The 18,365-nt window shown below is 47.4% G+C and overlaps 1 protein-coding gene across 9 annotated transcripts in view; it reads left to right on the top strand.

The window, feature by feature from the left end:
- The first annotated feature begins 5,857 nt into the window (after window positions 1-5,857).
- ZNF341 (zinc finger protein 341) overlaps window positions 5,858-18,365 on the top strand; it is a 40,280-nt gene continuing 27,772 nt past the window's right edge. For 2 of the 9 annotated variants that reach the window (XM_057702049.1, XM_057702048.1), the window contains exons 1-3: window positions 10,974-11,127; window positions 12,826-13,022; window positions 16,179-16,328. In XM_057702049.1, coding sequence (XP_057558032.1) covers window positions 10,974-11,127; window positions 12,826-13,022; window positions 16,179-16,328 — 501 coding nt within the window. Of the gene's footprint in view, window positions 6,023-8,996; window positions 10,380-10,973; window positions 11,128-12,825; window positions 13,023-14,955; window positions 15,233-15,976; window positions 16,064-16,178; window positions 16,329-16,404; window positions 17,053-18,365 lie in introns of those variants that run through there. The other 7 variants (XM_057702047.1, XM_057702051.1, XM_057702050.1 and 4 more) reach the window with 7 other exon arrangements.

Here is an 18,365-nt window from a genome sequence, read left to right as displayed (position 1 = left end):
TTATATTCCAATAAAGAGCTTAAAATTAATTAATTAATTAATTTTGGGGGGCCTGTGTTGGGTCTTAGTTGTGGCATGCAGGATCTTTTGTTGCAGTGTGTGGACTCTTCACTGCAGTACACAGGCTTCTCTCTAGTTGTGGTACACGGGCTCCAGAGCATGTGGGCTCTCTAGTTGAGGTGTGCGGGCTCAATAGGTGTGCCGTATGGCCTTAGTTGCCCACTGCATGTGGGGTATTTGTTCTCTGAGCGGGGATGGAATCCGTACCCCTGGCATTGGAAGTGTGGAGTCTTAACCACTGGACCACCAGGGAAGTCCCCTGGTGACCGTTATTAATGGTACGTGACTCTGAGTTCCTCAGGATTTGGCCTATTTCTTCACCTTTGCCCAGTGAAATTGAATTTATTTATTTAATGAGCACCTACAGATTATTTACTGTATGTCAGAAGTTGTTTCCTATGTGCTTTATTAACCATTTCATTCTCATAGCAATCCTATGAGTTAGGTACTATAATTATGCCCATTTAACTGATGGGAACTAAGGCAGAGAAACAATGTAACTTGCTTAAGATGATTTTGCTAATAAGTTATGGATCCTCGATTGGAACTCAGCCCCTTGCTCCAGAATCTTTGATCTTATCCACTGTATTAGTTTGCTAGGGCTTCCATAACAAAATACTATGAACTGTGTGGCTTAAACCATAGACATTTATTTTCTCACGTTTCTGGAGGCTAGAAGTCCGAGATCAAGGTGTCTGTAGGTTTGATTTCTTTTGAGGCCTCTCTCCTTGGCTTTCAGATGGCTGCCTTCTCACTGTGTCCTCACATGGTCACGCCTCAGTCTACGTATGCATCCAAATCTCCTTGTAAGAACACCCATCATAGGGATTTCCCTGGTGGTGCAGTGGTTAGGAATCCGCCTGCCCATGCAGGGGACATGGGTTCCATCCCTGGTCTGTGAAGATCCCATATGCTGCGGAGCAACTAAGCCCGTGTGCCACAACTACTGAGCCTGCACTCTAAAGCCTGAGAGCCACAACTATTGAGCCCTCGTGCCACAACTACTGAAACCTGAGTGCCTAGAGCCTATGCTCCACAACAAGAGAAGCCACCACAATAAGAAGCCCCGCACACTGCAATGAAGAGTTGCCCCCACTCTCTGCAACTACAGAAAGCCCACTCGCATCAACAAAGACCCAATGCAGCCAATAAATAAAAATTAATTAATTAAAAACATTTTAAAAAGATATCAACATATGAATTGGAGGCGGGAAGGACACAATTCATCCCATAACAGCCACTGCACTTTGCTGCCTCCTACCTATATGAGTGAACCTAACAGGATATCAGGGTCCAGCATTGCTTTGTGTGTCCTTAGTTTCCTGGCCTTAAGCCTGGGAGTCTGGTTTAAGCTGCTCATGATTTCTCCCCTCACCACGGAGAAGTTAATTTCTCAGGGGTAGCTGATGCGCTCACTGCGGATGGGAACACTGGACATTTTTTTCAGACTTTCCCTCCTCCCTGCTCGGCTCCATCCCTGGAATTGCTGCATTACTTATCCCAGGAGTCTCTAAACTGTGATTGGAGTTTGTTCAGTGCCAACCTGCCGGCCCTAAGGGAGTGTGACATAGGACTGATAGATTTTGATAGAGGAAGAGATGGAGGTGAGTGGAAAGTTTGGAGCAGGCGACAGCCTGACTGGGGAGCCTGCTGGAGGCAGGGTTCTGTATCCCTGAAAGCTCATTCTATTGTTCCGTCAGTCAAGTAGTCAGTCAACAAGCATTTCCCAGTTTGCCTCTGTGCCAAGGTCTAATGGTTGCCTCCATCCAACCAGGATGGATGAAGCACTTCTGCTCAGCGGGCTCCCTATTGAGGGGTAGTAGAAAGGGCAACTTCCATGGGCTGAAGAGTATCAGTGATAGAGGTAGGGGTGGGAGAACAGCATTTTAGTAAGAGAGAACAGCATGTGCAAAGGCCTGAAGAGCAGATAAAAAATCAACATGTGTATATACACCTTGATGTATCAAAATACAGCCCTTCCTTGGACTTATGATAGGGTTATGCCCAGATAAACCCATCGATGGTTGAAAATATCAAGTCAAGAATATCCTAACCTAATGAATATCATAGCTAAGCATAGCCTACCTTCAATGTGCTCAGAACACTGATATTAGTCTACAGTGGAGCAAAATCATCTAATACAAAGCCTATTTTATGATAACATATTGGATGTCTCAGTACTGAGTACGGCACTGAAAGTGAGAAGCAGAATGGTGGTCTGGGTGCAGAATGGTTGTAAGTGTGTTGGTTGTTCGGCCTTGTGATTGCACAGTTGACTGGGAACTGTGGCTTGCTGCCACTGCTCAGCATCACGACAGATCACTAGCCTGGGAAAAGATCAAAATTCAAAGTTTTTCTACTAAATGCATATCACTTTCAAACCATTTAAAGTTGAAACATCATAAGTTGAACCATTGCAGGTCAGGAACTGTCTGTACCTGGAACGCTTCCAAGGTCTGTATTAGTGGAATTTTTAAATCCATCCCCCTCAGAATAAAACCCACACCTTCTGATACAGTGTCTGGCACAGAGTAAGGGATGAATAAATACATAATAATAGACATCATTATTGAAAGGGAGGGGAATAATGATTAGAGAATTTCTTGGAGGACATTTGATGCAGAACAGCTCAGGTATCCTATATGAAGACCAGGCCTCTCCATGGTCATATTCCTGCAAGACCAATCATGTACTATGTAAAGTAAAAGCAGTAACCAATGTCAAAAAATGTATCATAGATTATTTTTTGTTTCTACTCAAGAAACTTTAATCAAAGCCCACATATCTATACTTAATGTGAATATATCTGGATGTCAGTCCCTTAGTGGTTACAAAGTTTTCACAAGTAACCTAATGTAATTCTAAAAGACACATCATTTTGACTCATACTTGAATTTGTAAGAGTATTACAGCCAGAGAAATAAGTGATATTTTAGCCCTTAAAAAAAAAAAACCAAAACCCACACCCTCACAGTGGCCCTGTCTATCTCTCCAACCTCATCCTTCTGTACCCATACATCACTTATTATCCTCAGTTGCCCCTTTACAGCTCTTGGCTTCCTTTCATTTTGGCTGCAGAGCCTTTGCACTTGCCCAAGATGATAAAGCTAATAAGCTCTCTCTGCCTTTTTGTTCCCTTTTCTCCATCTGACTCCATCTCATTTCTCAGGTCCACCTCCTCAGAGGGGACTTCCCTGACTACCCTGTCTAAAGTAGCTTCCCCTCCTCCCAGAAAAAAATACTTAAAGTCATAGAACGTCTCCTTTTTTTTTTCTTTCTTTCTTTTTTCTTGCTTGCTTATAGCCCATCTCACCTCCTGAACTACGACTCCACGAAGGCAAGGATTTTTCTCTTTTCATTCATGGTTGCATCCCTAGCATCTAGAACAGTGTCTAGCCTACAATAGGTCCTCAATACATATTTTTAAGTTAATTAAATGAATGTGAATGTATTAATATATCACTTGAATAATTTAAAAAACAAAAGAAGGGACTTCCCAGGTGGTGCAGTGATTAAGAATCCACCTGCCAGTTGTGGGGACACAGATTTGATCCCTGGCCTGGGAAGATCCCACATGCCTCGGAGCAACTAAGCCTGTGCACCACAACTACTGAGCCTGCACTCTACAGCCCAAGAGCCACAACTACTGAACCTGTGTGCTGCAACTACTGAAGCCTGTGTGCCTAGAGCCCACGCTCTGCAACAAGAGAAGCCACTGCACTGAGAAGCCTGTGCATGCAATGGAGAGTAGCCCCTGCACGCCACAACTAGAGAAAGCCTGCGTGCAGCAACAAAGACCCAACGCAGCCAAAATTAAATAATAAATTAAAAAATAAAAATAAAAAACAAAAGAACAGTTATATGGAGAAACTCTTGCTGAGAAGATGTGATGAGAATCTGTGGCCATTGAATCAATGGGGACATTAAAAGAAGACAGGGAGGAAGGAACCCTGGACTTACTCTTGCCAGAGAGGCAATGGAAAGAGGGGTTTAGGACTTGAGGTGGGCCCTGGGTCTCAAAGGTTCCCAGAAAAAGAGGTGGGGCATGGAGTCTGGAAGATAGTGGGTTCTCTGTGGGGGACATTCACTCAGAGAGCTAGCTGTGCAAGGGAGGAATAGGAAGGGGAAGGTTACTGGTGTGGGGGGGCATGGTGTTCAGAAGAGGATGGGGAGTTCTGGTAGAAATGCACCTTTAGGCAGTGGGTCTTTGAGGCAATTTATCAGGAACAGTGGCCAGCAATGTCCTACAATGAGAGTGGAGCTTTGAAAAGATACATATATACATATACATATTTTTTAATTTTTAGGAGTTATATATCTAGTGAATATAAGAAAATGAAAATTGTGATTTTTGTGATCAATGCTTTGGATGAGGCTAAAATACGTCAGAAAAAACAATGAGTATGTTTATAGTCAAATCCGTGGTAGTCCAGTTGCAGGAGGCTCTGGCCGTGCTCACGGGAGAGGTCATAACTGTTGGCATCTCCGCAGTTCCCGCGCCTTCCTGTGCACACCCACCTCTTCCCACGAGGGCGCCACTCTCTATCTGAGCCTGCCTGTGTGTCTATCCACATGTACTGTACTCTTTTTTTTCACCTGATAAATACTTGTTTCACTACTTTCCATCTTTGTGGGAATTCTTTTCTGCAAAGCCATAGGGCCAGGGCCTTTTCACTGACCACGGGTCTAATGGCTCAGACTCGGTGCTCTCGCCTCTGCAACCCCACCTCAACCACTGGCAGGGAACTAAGACCCCTCTTCAAGCCGCTGCAAACCGAGGCCACCCGAGATCAGGGGTACTGTTGTTACCCAGTCCAGGATTGCTCTGCTTGCCTCACAACAGGCCAATAAGGGGAGGTGAGGTTTTGAGGCAAGGAATACCGACTTTATTTGGAAAGCCAGGCGTCTGAGAAGATGGCGGACTATTGTCGTAGAATACCATCTTATCAGGGTCTGGATGCCAGTTTCTATTACAGAACAGAGGGGGGAGAAGGTGAGGGGGTAAAATATTATAAAAAGCCATTGTCTCACAAAATATCTCCTGGCTTGGCCAGCATCAGGAAGGGAATGTGTTAATTTCTTTTCTGCAGCCATTCACAGGTGGGCAGGGTCAGAATGTCTCCCTGTAAGCTGAACAAAGGCACTGTAATATTCAGGCAGAGGGCAGGGTTCCCCAAGGCGCCACTATATAAGCTTATAGCTACAGACAGCATCCTTTTTGTGATTATACTAACAAAAGCAACAGAAAGCAAAGGTTAAAGTAAAAGAAACAGGGACTTCCCTGGCTATCCAGTGAAAAAGAATCCTCCTCCCAACGCAGGGGACAGGTTGCATCCCTGGACAGTGAACTGAGATCCTACATGCCTGTGGGGCAACTAGGCACACACACCACAACAGTGAAAGATCCCGCACGCCTCAACAAAGATCGCATGTGCTGCAACTAAGGTCCATCGCAGCCAAAAAATAAACAAAAAATAAAAATTAATTTAAAAAATTAAGTAAAGGAGTCAGATTTTGCTCTTCCCTGTTACACTGTGTACAATGGAAATATTCAGTCCCTGTTGCAGAGTTGTGGGGTCTCAGGCAGTGGAACAGGGGTCTGTGTCACAGAGTTGGCGGTCAGGTCCAGTGTGGTGGGGGTCAGGTCCGGAAAACAGGGTTGGGAGGTGCCTGTGTGCCGCAGGGGTGGGGTCTGTGTGCAGAGTTGGGGGTTCAAGTGAGCCGGTGATTGGGTCATCTGGGCGGGGCTGGAGGATGCTGGGGCACCCCCGAGCCATTCCTGGCTTTCCGTGAGGGTGGAGGGGCTCGGCGGCGGCTCCAGGGCGCCCCCTGGCGGCTCCGACCCCGCCGCCGCCCCCGCCGCCGCGGCGGCTCCCACAATGCTCGCGTAGCCCGGCTTCAGGCTCCCGCGGTTGCGGCGGCGGCTCCAAAATGGCGCAGACGATCTTCGAGGCCCTGGAGGGTGAGCGGCGGCGGGGCCGGGGGAGGCGGCTGTTCCGCCTTGCGCCCCCTCCCGCCGCGAACTCGCAGCGCGAGGCCCAGGGCGCGTGGCGGCCGCGGGGCGGAGGGCCACGGAAGGGAACAGCCGCGGGAGCCGAGGCCCGGCAGGGGTGGGGGGCAGTGGGGCCTGAAGAGCCTCGGAATCGAGGCTCAGGGGTGGTGGTGGGGGGGGCGTCTCAGGACCGGAACAGCCGCGGGAGCCGAGGCTCGGCGGCGGGGGCTGGGGTGGGGGGGTGGGGGGGGGTGCAAGGGGCCGGGAACAGCGGGAGAGAGAAGGCCCTGGCGGGCGGGGTGGGAGCATCGAGACCGGAACAGCGGTGGAGGGGTGGCGCGGCGGGGAGGGGGCCGCGGACCGGAACAGCTGCAGCAGCCAGGGCCCCGGGCCGGCGCGGGCCTGGAGAGGAGCAGCCGGGGGTGGTGCGCAGCCCGGGCCTGCGCCTTCGGGGCCGGCGTGGCTGCACCGCGGATGCGGAGGCTGGGGAGGGCGGCACCCGGGGAGGCCCTGGTGCAGCGGCGGCTGCGGGCCGGGGGGGCGCGGAGTCAGGCGTCCTGACCGTGAAGAACTTGTAGTGAGCGCCAGCTGTGTGCCTCGGGCTCTGACATAGTGTCTCCAGTTCAGACCAGGAAAGGATTGGCGCCACCTGTGTGCAAGGCCAGGTCTTGGGCCGAGACCAGCAAACACTGGGTGCTTATTTTGTGCACTATTCCAGGGTGCAGAGTGTTACAAACCCAGGCCAGGAAAGGATGGGTGCCAACGGTGTGGTTGCCCGGGAGGCCGAGTTCCCAGACCCAAAGCAGCAAACACTGGGCACCGACTGGTTGTCCTATGCTCTGCAAGATCCTGGGATGTGAATGGTCCTCAGGCTCTGGGATTTGTGAGCTTCGGAAACATGCAAACACTGAGAGCCTCCGTGTGTACTTGTTAGGAGCTGGAAAGGAAGCGTCAGAATTCAGGGCCATGGCACAGAGTTGATGCTGGGGGAATACAGACCCAGGAATGCTTTTGGAGGGATGAGTTGAGTATACCACACAATTAGAGCGCACACTGAAAGTAGGCTGGACGAGTGGTATGTGGCTGGGGTTTTGAGTCCTACAACTGCCCAGGTCTCAGCCCTATCTCTTAACATCTAGAGGACCAGAGTTCTCACCATGAAGTGTATAACCCTCCTTCCATCTAGAAAGGTTAAGTTTCAGGAATACTTGTTGGTAAGGGACGTAGAAATTATAGAATTACAGAAAAAGGTAGATAGTAAAAGAAGATAACCTTAGCTGGCGTCGGGTGCTATGATGGCCGGTGGATGTAGAGGGCCAGGGTCAGTGGTGGCTCCCTCTGGGAGGCCAACAGGATGGGGTGAGGCCTGCTGTCTCTCTGGGTTCATGGACTTCCTCAGTGTTTGGATTTTCACTACAAGAATGTGTTCGTGTATTGTGACAAAGAATGTAAAGAAAACAGCAGTTCCTGGGACTGTGATGCATGCTGGGCTAGGAGAAGGGCAGCAGAACTGTGGGGATCCAGAGATGACCTGGGAGTGGGGACTGCATTTGCAAAGCCCTGGTGGGGAGAGAGGTCTGGGACTCACAGAAGTTCATATGAGCAGCTAGAGCTGAGGCTTCTGAACTGTATCTTGGCATCAGTGTGGAACTAAGAATAGGGTTTTCAGCAGGGGAGCTGCACAAGCTAATGTATGTTTTATAAAGTTCACCCTGGCTGCTCTGAGAACAGATGGTGGGGGGGCCAGAGTGGCAGTGGGGAGGTGAGACCACTGTGGCTGTCCTGCTGAGAACTGATGGTGGCCTGGGCCCTGGGGACAGCTATGGGGAGGGAGAAAAAGTGGATCTGAGAGATATTGGGGAGACAGACTAGGCTAGGTTTGCTGAAGGACTAGAAATCAGGGTGTGAAGGGAGATAGGGTAAGGGAAGAATCAGGGGGTGCCCCAGGGTCTTTGGCTGGGTGGACAGTGGTGCCCAGTGGTTCTTACTGATGAGGATGACGAGGAGAGGAACAAACTTAGGGGTGGGGAATGACACATTTAGTTTGAGTTTTAGATAGACAGCATTTTTTTCAAAAACTTTATTTTTTAAGAGCAGTTTTAGGTTTACACAGTTGGAAGATACAGAGACTTCCTATATACCTTTGATCCTTCACATTTATAACCTTTCCTTTAATCAACATAACTCACCAGGGTGGTGCGTTTGTTACTGAGGATGAACCTGCCTAGACACAGCATAACCACCTGAAGTCCATAACTTATCTTAAGTTTCACTCTGGTGTTGTACATACTATTGAACAATTGTATGATGACATTATCCATCATTATTATCATATAGAGTAGTGTCACTGTTCTAAAAATCCTCTGTGCTCTGCCTGTTCATCCCTCCCCCCACCCCCTGGCAACCACTGATCTTTTTATTGTCTCCATAGTTTTGACAAGCAGTATTTTTTAAATTGAACTTTTTATTTTGAAATATTTTTTTTTCTGTAGATTCATGTGCAGTTGTAGAAATAGTACAGAGAGATTCCATTTATCTTTTACCTAGTTTCCCCCAGTGTAACATCTTGTAAAACTATCCTATAGTATTACAGCCAGTTGACATGCAGAACAGTTCTGTCACTACAAGATGTTGCCCTTTTATAGCTACACTCGCCTCCTTCCCCTACTCCCCATCCCTGTTGTCTGGCAACCACACTAATCTATTCTCCATTTCTAAAATATTATCATTTCAAGAATGTCATGTTATTAGAATCATAAAGTATATAACCTTTGAGATTGGCTTTTTTTTTTTTTAATTGGCTGCATTGGGTCTTCATTGCTGCATGTGAGCTTTCTCTAGTTGCAGCGAGTGGGGGCTACTCATCATTGGGGTGTGCGGTCTTCTCATTGCGGTAGCTTCTCTTGTTGCGGAGCATGGGCTCTAGGTGTGTGGGCTTCAGTAGTTGTGGCACATGGGCTCAGTAGTTGCAGCTCATGGGCTCTAGAGCACAGGCTCAGTAGTTGTGGTGCATGGGCTTAGTTACTCTGTGGCATGTGGGTTCTTCCCGGCCCAGGGATCAGACCCATGTCTCCTGCATTGACAGGTGGATTCTCAACCACTGTGCTACCAGGGAGGTTCCCAGATTGGTTTTTTCCACTCATTGTTATTCCCTAGAGATTCATCCAAGTTGTTTATATCAATAGTTTGCTCCTTTTTAATGCTAAAAAGTGCTCCGTGTATGGATGCAGTGCAGTTTAACTGTTCACCCACTGAAGGACATCTGACATGTTTCCAGTTTTTTACTATTATGTATAAAACTGCTATGAACATTCATGTACAGATTTGCGCACAAACACATACAATTTTGCACAATATGATAAAAGATTTCCTGAAGCTCATTCTGGGGAGCATGAACCCCAGGTTTGAAACTCCAGATATTCGGAAGAACTAGATGAGGGCGAGTGAGGATTCTCGGGGAGAGTATAAGAGGAAGAAGAGAGTCAGATGGAAGGAACCCTTCAAAATAGAAACGGGATGGACAGGAGAAGAGAGTAAAGGAGGCTGGGAAAGAGCAAGCAGAAAGGTGGGAGAAGATCCAGGGAGGGTGGCATCCTGGAGCCCAAGAAAGGGGTATTTCAAGAAGGAATGTCTGATACTGCCGGGTGGTCTTTGGTGGTTCTGGTGGAATGATGGGGGCTTGAACCCCACTGGAGTGGGTGGAGGAGGATTGGGAGGTGGGCAGAGGAGATGGAGGGCGTAGACAACTCTCATTGGTTGCTCGATGTTGAAAGGAGGAAATATGAGAACATGCGTTTGGGAGGCCATTCTAGAGAGACCCAAGTGCGTATAGCCACTGATGGGAAGGAGAGGTTGTGGGCACAGTGTGAGATGGGCCAGTTGGTGGAGAGCGGTATCTGAAGGAGCAGGAGGAGATGGAGAGAAGGGCTGGCCTTAGTGGCACACAGCCTGCGTTGTGACAGGGGAAAGTATGAATTCAGTTTGGTTGCAGAGCTAATGGTTCTAATTGCCTTTCAGTTAGAAGCTGATGCAGGTGTCCAGGTAAGAGCTGAGAAGTTGGCTGGGAGGACAGAGAGGAGGAGACACCCTCTGGGTTAATGGGAGGGAGGCATTGTGCCTTGGTGGCCACTTAGATGTGAGGAGGCCTGTCCTCCAGCCGGTGACATGGATGGATAGTGTGCTGCTGAGAACCTCAACAGTGACAGCTGATTGGAAAACATGGACATAGTCAGCTTCTCAAGAGTCCCCCCCGACCGCAAATCCAGATTATGCTGTTTATTGATGAACTGAAAAAATAAGCACACATTGGAAAACAAGAGAAGCCCAAGTACAAACAGATTTGTGGGGTTTGTGGGGTGTGGATGGGGAAGACTCGGTAACTTGATTTCCAGAGGGGCTGTTGCATTTTAGATTAGATTCAGCCATGAGTAAGAGAGAAGCCCAACCTAGCAGAGGCTTAAACAAGCTAGAAGTTTATTTCTCCCTTGTGGGAGTCCAGAAAGAGGCAGTCTAGAGCTGTGACAGTGGCTGTGTTCTGCAAGGTCCTTAGAGGCCCAGGATCTTTCCAGTTTTTTGCCCTGCAGTGCCTTTGTCCTCATGATCTGGGATAGCAGCTAGAGTTCCCACCATCATCTTCTTCTTCTAGGAAGTAGGATGGAGGATCGGATAAAGAAGGGGGTCACATACCAGGCAGCTTTTAAGAAAACTTCCCAAAAGCTCCCGTTGGCTAGAAATTAGACATTCTCTAGCTGGAAGAGGGGCTGGGACGTGTAATCTTTATTCTGGGGCCATGTTTCCAGCCAAAAATCTTGGATTCTATTGCAGTGGAAGTAGGAGAGAATGTATATTAGGGCACAGTCAGACATTTTTGCCGTGGGGGCCTTGCCGTGGGTGTGGCTTGTAAGGGTGAAGTCAGAGCAGGATGCTGGGCCCACCTTCCAAAAAGGCTGCTTTTCTTTCTTCAGGAATGGACAATCAGACTGTCCTGGCCGTCCAGTCGTTGTTGGATGGCCAAGGAGCAGTTCCTGATCCAACAGGCCAGAGCGTCAGTGCACCCCCTGCCATCCAGCCCCTGGGTGAGTATCTGCTCAGGCTCAACAGTGGGAAGGGTGAGTAGCTTCTTGCGAAAAACAGGTGGGGCTGATGAGGTGGGGTGGGAGTGAACTGCCCACTGTGGTCCCCAGGTTGTCCTCTGGTGTCTGAACCCTCTCCCCTTCCTCCCGGCCTGGATCTTCAGGCTCAGACCTTTCTCTGCTTAGCTCTGAGGACACTTTCTCAGTTACTTAGTGAATGTGGGGATCGTGACAGAGAATGACTAGGATCCCCGATGCTTAGCAATGCTTGTTTGTACCTTTGACCCAAAGTCATTTCTCAGCCTCCCCCTATGAAGCTAAGCATAAATCTCTCCAATTTACAGCTCAGGCCCTTGAGATACAGAGTGGGCAAGGAACTTCCTTTAGAGCCCTGTGTGAGTCTGTATGTTCATCCATTCATTCTACAAAGAGTTTTGAGTACTTGGGAACAATGCTGGGGACAAAGAGATACAGACCTGAGTTTGAATCCTTGTTCCCATAGTTTGGCTCTGTGACCTTGGGCAAGTGAGTTAACCTCTCTGTGCCTCAGTTTCCACATCTGTAAAATGGGGATAATAGTCCTACCTCATAGGAATCTTGTGAGGGTACTTGGGATTCGGTTTTAGCTGTTGTAAATAAGAAACGCAAGTTTCTTGTAGTTTGTACATGATTAAAGTTTATTTCTCTACTGTGTGAAGTCCTGATGACTCAGACCCCTTCTTTCTCATGGCTCTGTTGCTCTCAGCATGTGGTCCAAGATGGCTCCTCCAACCTCCCATTTTCATTTCCACACTCCAGCCAATAGAAAGAGAAGAAAGAAGGAGGTGGAAGTCATACCCCCTTCTTTTTAAGAGGAAGTTGTATAGACAGTATACTTCTGCTGTTGTCCTGTTGGTCGGAATTCAGTCACATGAGATGTCTAGCTGCAAAGAAGTCTGGGAAATACGGTCTTTAACTGGATGGCTGTGTTTCTCACTAAAACTTGTATTACTCTTTAAGAAGGAAGAGTGAATGTTGAATGACAGTTAGACATTCTTGCCACAACATGTCAAGAGCTTGGCACAGTGCATGGCCTGTGGTGAGCCTTCAATAATGGGTGGTGTTAAGTGTAGCTAATCATTGATTTAGTTTTTCATGCATTCAACAGACATCCACTGAAGGCCTCCTGTGTGCCCAGAATATATTGTAGTTATGGCGATAAATAAGACATATTTCCTTCCCTTAGGAAATATGGTGGTAATGGGAAAAATGTGATAGGAGAGACTTGCCCAGAGGAAGGAGCTGTGAACACTGCTTGAGGAGGGCTTCCTGGAGGAAGTGACATCTGAGCTGAGCCTTGCAGAATGAGTTGTTCTGAGAGAGGCAGCTTGGCGGGGGAACAGAGGATGCAACTGGTGAATAAATTCAGGCAGGATAAAGATTCTGAATATCTCAACTTTGAAGCGAACCCATCTTACTATTTCCTGATTTCTAATTTTCTGATACCTGGGTGAACCTGGCTGGATATTCCCGCAGGGGCCAGCATGGTTTTGAAAGCTCATAGGAAGCACAGAGTTGATCATGGAATTGAGTCATAGAATGCCACTAGTTTGCCGTTCTCATCGTCCAGCCTCCCGTTTCTCACTGTGATGCCACCTCCTTTATTCCTGCTTTTTTTTCATTATTTCCCTCCCTCTGCGGCTCTGCGGGCATGACCCCTAGATGATGAGGATGTCTTTCTCTGTGGGAAGTGTAAGAAGCAGTTCAACTCGCTGCCGGCGTTTATGACCCACAAGCGGGAACAATGCCAGGGGAGTGCCCCGCCCCTGGCCACAGTCTCACTGGCCACCAACAGCATCTACACACCTTCAGCAGCACCCACGGCAGTTCAGCAGGCCCCGCCTCCTGCCAATCGCCAGGTATTCATTCATTTGTTTTGTTCATTCATCTAGTTAAGTCTTTTTGAGCACCCACTGTGTAGGCACTAGGGGTACAGGGGTGGACAAAAGACCAGTTCACTGCCCTGATGGCGTTGGGTGAGATAGATGGTACCCAAACAGATGTGTAGAGATGTGCTTTTCCCAGGATAAGTGCAGAGAGATAGGGGATGCCAAGACAGGGATTTGCCCTTTTGTACATGGTGCTCTGGGATGAGCTCTGTGAAGAGGTGATGTTTGTGCAGAGACCTAGGGAGGTGAGAAATAGTCACGAAGCTGCTTTGGGGAAGAGTATTCCAGGTGGCTGAATAAGCAGGTGCAGAGGCCCTGAGGCAGAGTGTGCTGGGTTTATTCCAAGAACAACAAGGTAGTGAGAGTGCCTGGAGCTGAGTGAATGAGGAGGAGGGTGAGAGGTGATAAGGTCAGAGAGGCAATAGGGGGGTCCTGGCAAATCGTGTGGGTCTGTGGGCTTTTACTCTGCGTGAGATAGGAGCCACTGGAGGGTTTTGATTAGGAGAGGGATATAGTCTGATTCACACTGTAACTAGGTCACCCTGGCTGCTGTAAGACAACAGATTTTTTTTTTTCAGCTGCAAGAATATCTTTTCATTTTTATTGTTGTTTCATACACTGTGATAGAGTTGAAATGATTAATTTCCCAACAATACTTAAAAATCCTTTTTATTGTTGAACTATTCAAGTATGAATATGTGAAAGGACCTAATGTAAAATATGGTGACTATAGTTAATAACACTCTATTGCATAACTGGAATTAAAATTTGTTACACTGGCCAGCCTATAAAGCCTTCTCTGTTAGTCTGCTAGAGCTGCCATAACAAAATTCCAAGCTGGACAGCATAAGCTACAGAAGTTTATTTTCTCACAGTTCCGGAGGCTGGAAGTTCAAGATCAAGGTGTTCCCAGGGTTGGTTTCCCTGAGGCCTCTCTCTTTGGCTTGGCAGATGGCACCTTCTCATTGTGTCCTCACATGCTTGTCCCTCTGTACACGGGCACCCTGGTGTCTCTCTCTATGTCCTAATCTCTTCTTCTTAAAAGGATATGAGTCAGATTGGATTAGGGTCTACCCTGATGCCCAAGACAAGAGATTTTGATGGGAGTCAAGAGAGAAATCCAGGAGACCCATTAGGGGGCTACTTTACAAATCTGGGCAATGCTTGACCAAGATAGTGACAGTAGAGGTGGAGAGAAGGGATGAGATTTTGGAAATATTTTGAAGGTGGAGCTGACAGAGCTTGTGGATGGATTGGATATAGAGTGTGAGATTAAGAGGAATCAAGGGTGAGATTTCCCTGGTGGTCCAGTGGGTAAGACTCCATGCTCCCAGTGCAGGGGGCCTGGGTTCGATCCCTGGTCTGGTCAGGGAACTGGATCCTGCGTGCCCCAACTAAGAAGCCCTAATGCTGCAACTAAAGATCCCATGTGCCGCAACTAAGACCTGGCTCAGCCAAAATAAATAAATAAATAAATATTAAAAAAAAAAAAAAACAAAGAGTCCAGAGTTAGAGTGACCAGAGTTGGAGTTGCCATTAACTGAAGTGGGGAAAACAGTGAGGAGAAGGTTTTGGCAGCGGGGTGTCAGGAGTTCAGCTGCTCATGTTGAATTTGAGGTGCCCATTGGACCTTTAAGTGGAGGCAGTGAAGATGCAGATGGATATACAAGTCTGGAGGTCAGGGAACAGGGCAGGCTGGGGGCATCTGGAGAACTTCCAGAGTCCTCAGTCAGGAACACAGTTCTGGAGCAAAGACACCCTGGGTGGGGACTCAGAGGGGTTAAAGAATCCTCATAAAGGGGGCTGGATATGTCCCAGGATGCCAGGTCATGGGGTCAGATTTCCCTCTGGCTTCCTCTTGTCTCCTTACTCCTCTAAAACATTATCTTTACCCATTGTATAGATATAACTCCTGCCATCAAGATAAAAGTGTTCACCTCCAGATGCACAGGACGTGTACACTGAAACTTTCCAAGTTACCACAGACGTCTTCCAACACAGAACAGTTGTTCGTCTCACTCCTTGATTACGAGTTTCGTTAGTAGAAAAAGTTCCCTCTCTCCCCAACCCCCCTTTTTTTTTTTCAATAGGAGAGAGGGAAATTCTTCCAGTCCTGGGCAAAGAAAAAGCTTTAGAAAACAATTGGTCGGTTATGGGCAAACATGAATCGCCCTGCCTAAGTGAGTTGAATGGATGTGGAAATGATTTCCCATTTTTTTGGTCTCAGCCTAATGCATGTAACATTGTAAAAATACATGTCACTGCCTTTCCTGGCGGTGACATGGGGCGTTTCCCTACCCTGCCTGGGCTGTCCTTGCTTGGTTGAGGGCAAGGACATCCTGTTTGGACAGGGACTCTGGGTTCAGGGGCTCAGTTGCTGCTCTCTGCAGGGGTCTTACAGACAGGTGACTTAGGAAGATGCCGGTAAAGAAAGGCAACAAATAAACAAAACAAAACACCCTTTACATCTACTGACAGGAACAGTCACTGCATGTTTGACACCCTCTTGTAAGGTCTGCCTTTCATCCTTGCTGTTAAGCTGAGAGCATATCATTATACTGTCACATACTTACTTAAGTACCCACAGAAATTACGTAGTAGTATTGTTTTAGATTTTTAAAGATGAGACTATATAATGTACATGTTATCGTATAATTTTATTTTCCATGCAATACTTCTTACTTGCTGTCTAAAATATTCTATCCATGACTATATTGTATTTTTAATCTGTTCTCCTATTGATGGACATCGAGGTTATTTCCAGTTTTTCACTATTAGAAACAAGGCTGTGCAGAGTACTCTTTTGTGGAATCCCTGTGGACAGGTGTGAGTGTTTCTCTAGGATAGAGGCCAGGAAGGATTGTTGCTGGGTCATATGGTATATGCCTTACAGGGAGGTGTGACTTATTCTCCTCATTTGGTAGATGAGGAAATGGAGGTTGAGAGAGGTGGAGTGACTCTCCCAGGATCACGTGACCAGGAGCAGTAGCAGAGGCAGAGATGGAATCCAGGTCTGTGGGACTCTGGAACCCAGATCTTTTGCATCATGCGCTCTGCTTCCTTCCAGAACCTCAGACATGTTCTTTCTCTCCTTTCCTCTCTCTCTCTCTCTCTCTCACTGTCCAGATCTCCACGTACATTACCGTGCCCCCATCTCCGCTGATCCAGACCCTGGTGCAGGGGAACATCTTGGTAAGCGATGACGTGCTCATGTCCGCCATGTCGGCCTTCACATCCCTGGACCAGCCCATGCCCCAGGGCCCCCCGCCTGTGCAGGTAAGGAGGTGGCCAGTTTCTCACGGGATCTTGATTCTAGGCCTGCATGTTGACTCCTGCAGATTCAGAATCTTGTAGAAAGGAGGGGGCTTGGCCCCAGCTATCCCTCAAGCTGAGGAGGGCTGTCAGCTTCCCCTTGGCCAGCCCTGCTGTGGGTGGGGAAGCTGCCACATTCAGCTGGGACCCAGAACATGACTTTGGGGTTTCATAGCCACAGTCCAGTTGTTTTGACTCCTGTTTTTCTTCTTAACAGAAGTGTTCCACATCCATTAGAAAAACACTTGAAAGTACACAAAAGAGAAGTTAAAAAAAATTTTTTTTTTAAATTAGTCTTAATCTGGAAAGTAAAGAAACATGAATTTGCAATTCTTGGTTGGATCCTGTGTTGGGTGAGGGGTGGGGGAAGCTATGAAGGCCTTATTGGGACCCTTGGGGAGTTAGAATATGAAGGAATTTGAATATTTTAGATAATAGTATTATATCCATATTCAATTTCCTGTATGTGATCATCGAATTATGGTTCTATAGGAGAATGTCTTTGTTCTCAGGGGACGCGTCTGAGTACAGTTTTAAGGAATAAATTGTCATGATGTCTGTGACTAACTTACAGGCTTGATAAAACACACACACACACACAGACATTGTAGATGTGGCAAAATGGTAACAACTGGTGAATTAGATGAAGTATGAAGAGCGTTCATTGTATTCTTTTCGCAACCTTTCTGTAAGTTTGAAATTTTACAGAATAAAAATTGGGAAATCAGGGAATTCCCTGCTTGTCCAGTGGTTAGGACTCTGTGCTTTCACTGCTGAGGGCCTGGGTTCAATCCCTGGTCAGTGAACTAAGATCCCATAAGCTGTGTGGTGCGGTCAAAAAAAAAAAATTACGAAGTCAATCAGTCAATCACCATTACTCCCTCCACTCAAAGAAAACACTACCAAAATTTTGGTGTCTGCCTTTCTTGACCTTTGAATACAAATAGAGATAGAAATAGCTTTTTATATAAATATATTTAAAATATACGCATCTATATAAATGGGTCATGCTATAGGCATTGTCCTGGAACTTGCTTTTTTTACCTTGCCTTTTGTTTAACATCATCATCTATGCCTACAACCCTACGTGAGTATTTCCCGAAATGTTCTTCGGAACAGTGGCTCCTTGGGATTTTCCAGTAGGAAAGGGATCTCTGGTCAACCCACCCTGAGGTGGAGGCGTTCTACCTTTCCTTGCTCTGTCCCTGGGTTTTTCCTGCAGTGAAGAAATACTTTTGATTTTGTCACCCCAGAGTTTTCCCCAGACATACTTACCTCTGGAACCCAAGGAACAGCAATTAAGAGAAGCACCCTTTCTGAGATACTGATTGGCACCACCACTTTAACAGCTACAAAGGATTCTGTGCCATTCCATGGGAATGGACCATCCTCTGTTTAGCCAGGCTTCCGTGAAAGGCCATGGAGGCCGTTGCCATTTTTTGCTGTTATAAAAACTACCAGAATAACATCCACGTATGGTTACCTTTGCCCACCTGCTTGATTATTTTTGTAGAGTCAATTTCGAGAAGTCAGCGGCTATGTCTCGGGGATCCATGGCCATCTGCAGATTTGGTGACTCTCTAGAAAGACTCCTAGGACTCAGGATGGGTGTGCTCTTGGCTGTGGTTTATTAAGTAAAAGGATACACAGCAGGATCAGCCAGGGAAAAAGACCCAGCAGCTGAAGTCTGGAGAAAATCGTTTTTCCAGGTCTCCAATGTTCTCCCACTTGGGGAAGTGGGGAGAGGCTGCACAGAGCACACGTCTTCCTCCAGCAGTCAAGACGTGTGCAGTATTTCTGCCAGGGAAATACACCTATGACTCTTAAGGCCAGGGCTTTTACCGGGGATTGGTCACGTAGGCACCCAGCCACAAACCAAAATTCCAGACACCCAGATGGGAAGGAGGGGTTCACTGTAAGTCACATTGTTTGTGCTAACAGTCTGAGGTGTTGCCGTAGGGTCGGCGCCCCAGGTGGGCAAAATAGCCTTATCGACATAAG

Source organism: Hippopotamus amphibius, chromosome 12 (assembly GCF_030028045.1).
Source record: "Hippopotamus amphibius kiboko isolate mHipAmp2 chromosome 12, mHipAmp2.hap2, whole genome shotgun sequence".
NCBI lineage: Eukaryota > Metazoa > Chordata > Mammalia > Artiodactyla > Hippopotamidae > Hippopotamus > Hippopotamus amphibius.
Note: the sequence above shows the minus strand (reverse complement) of the source record. Positions and strands in the feature narration are given on the sequence as shown.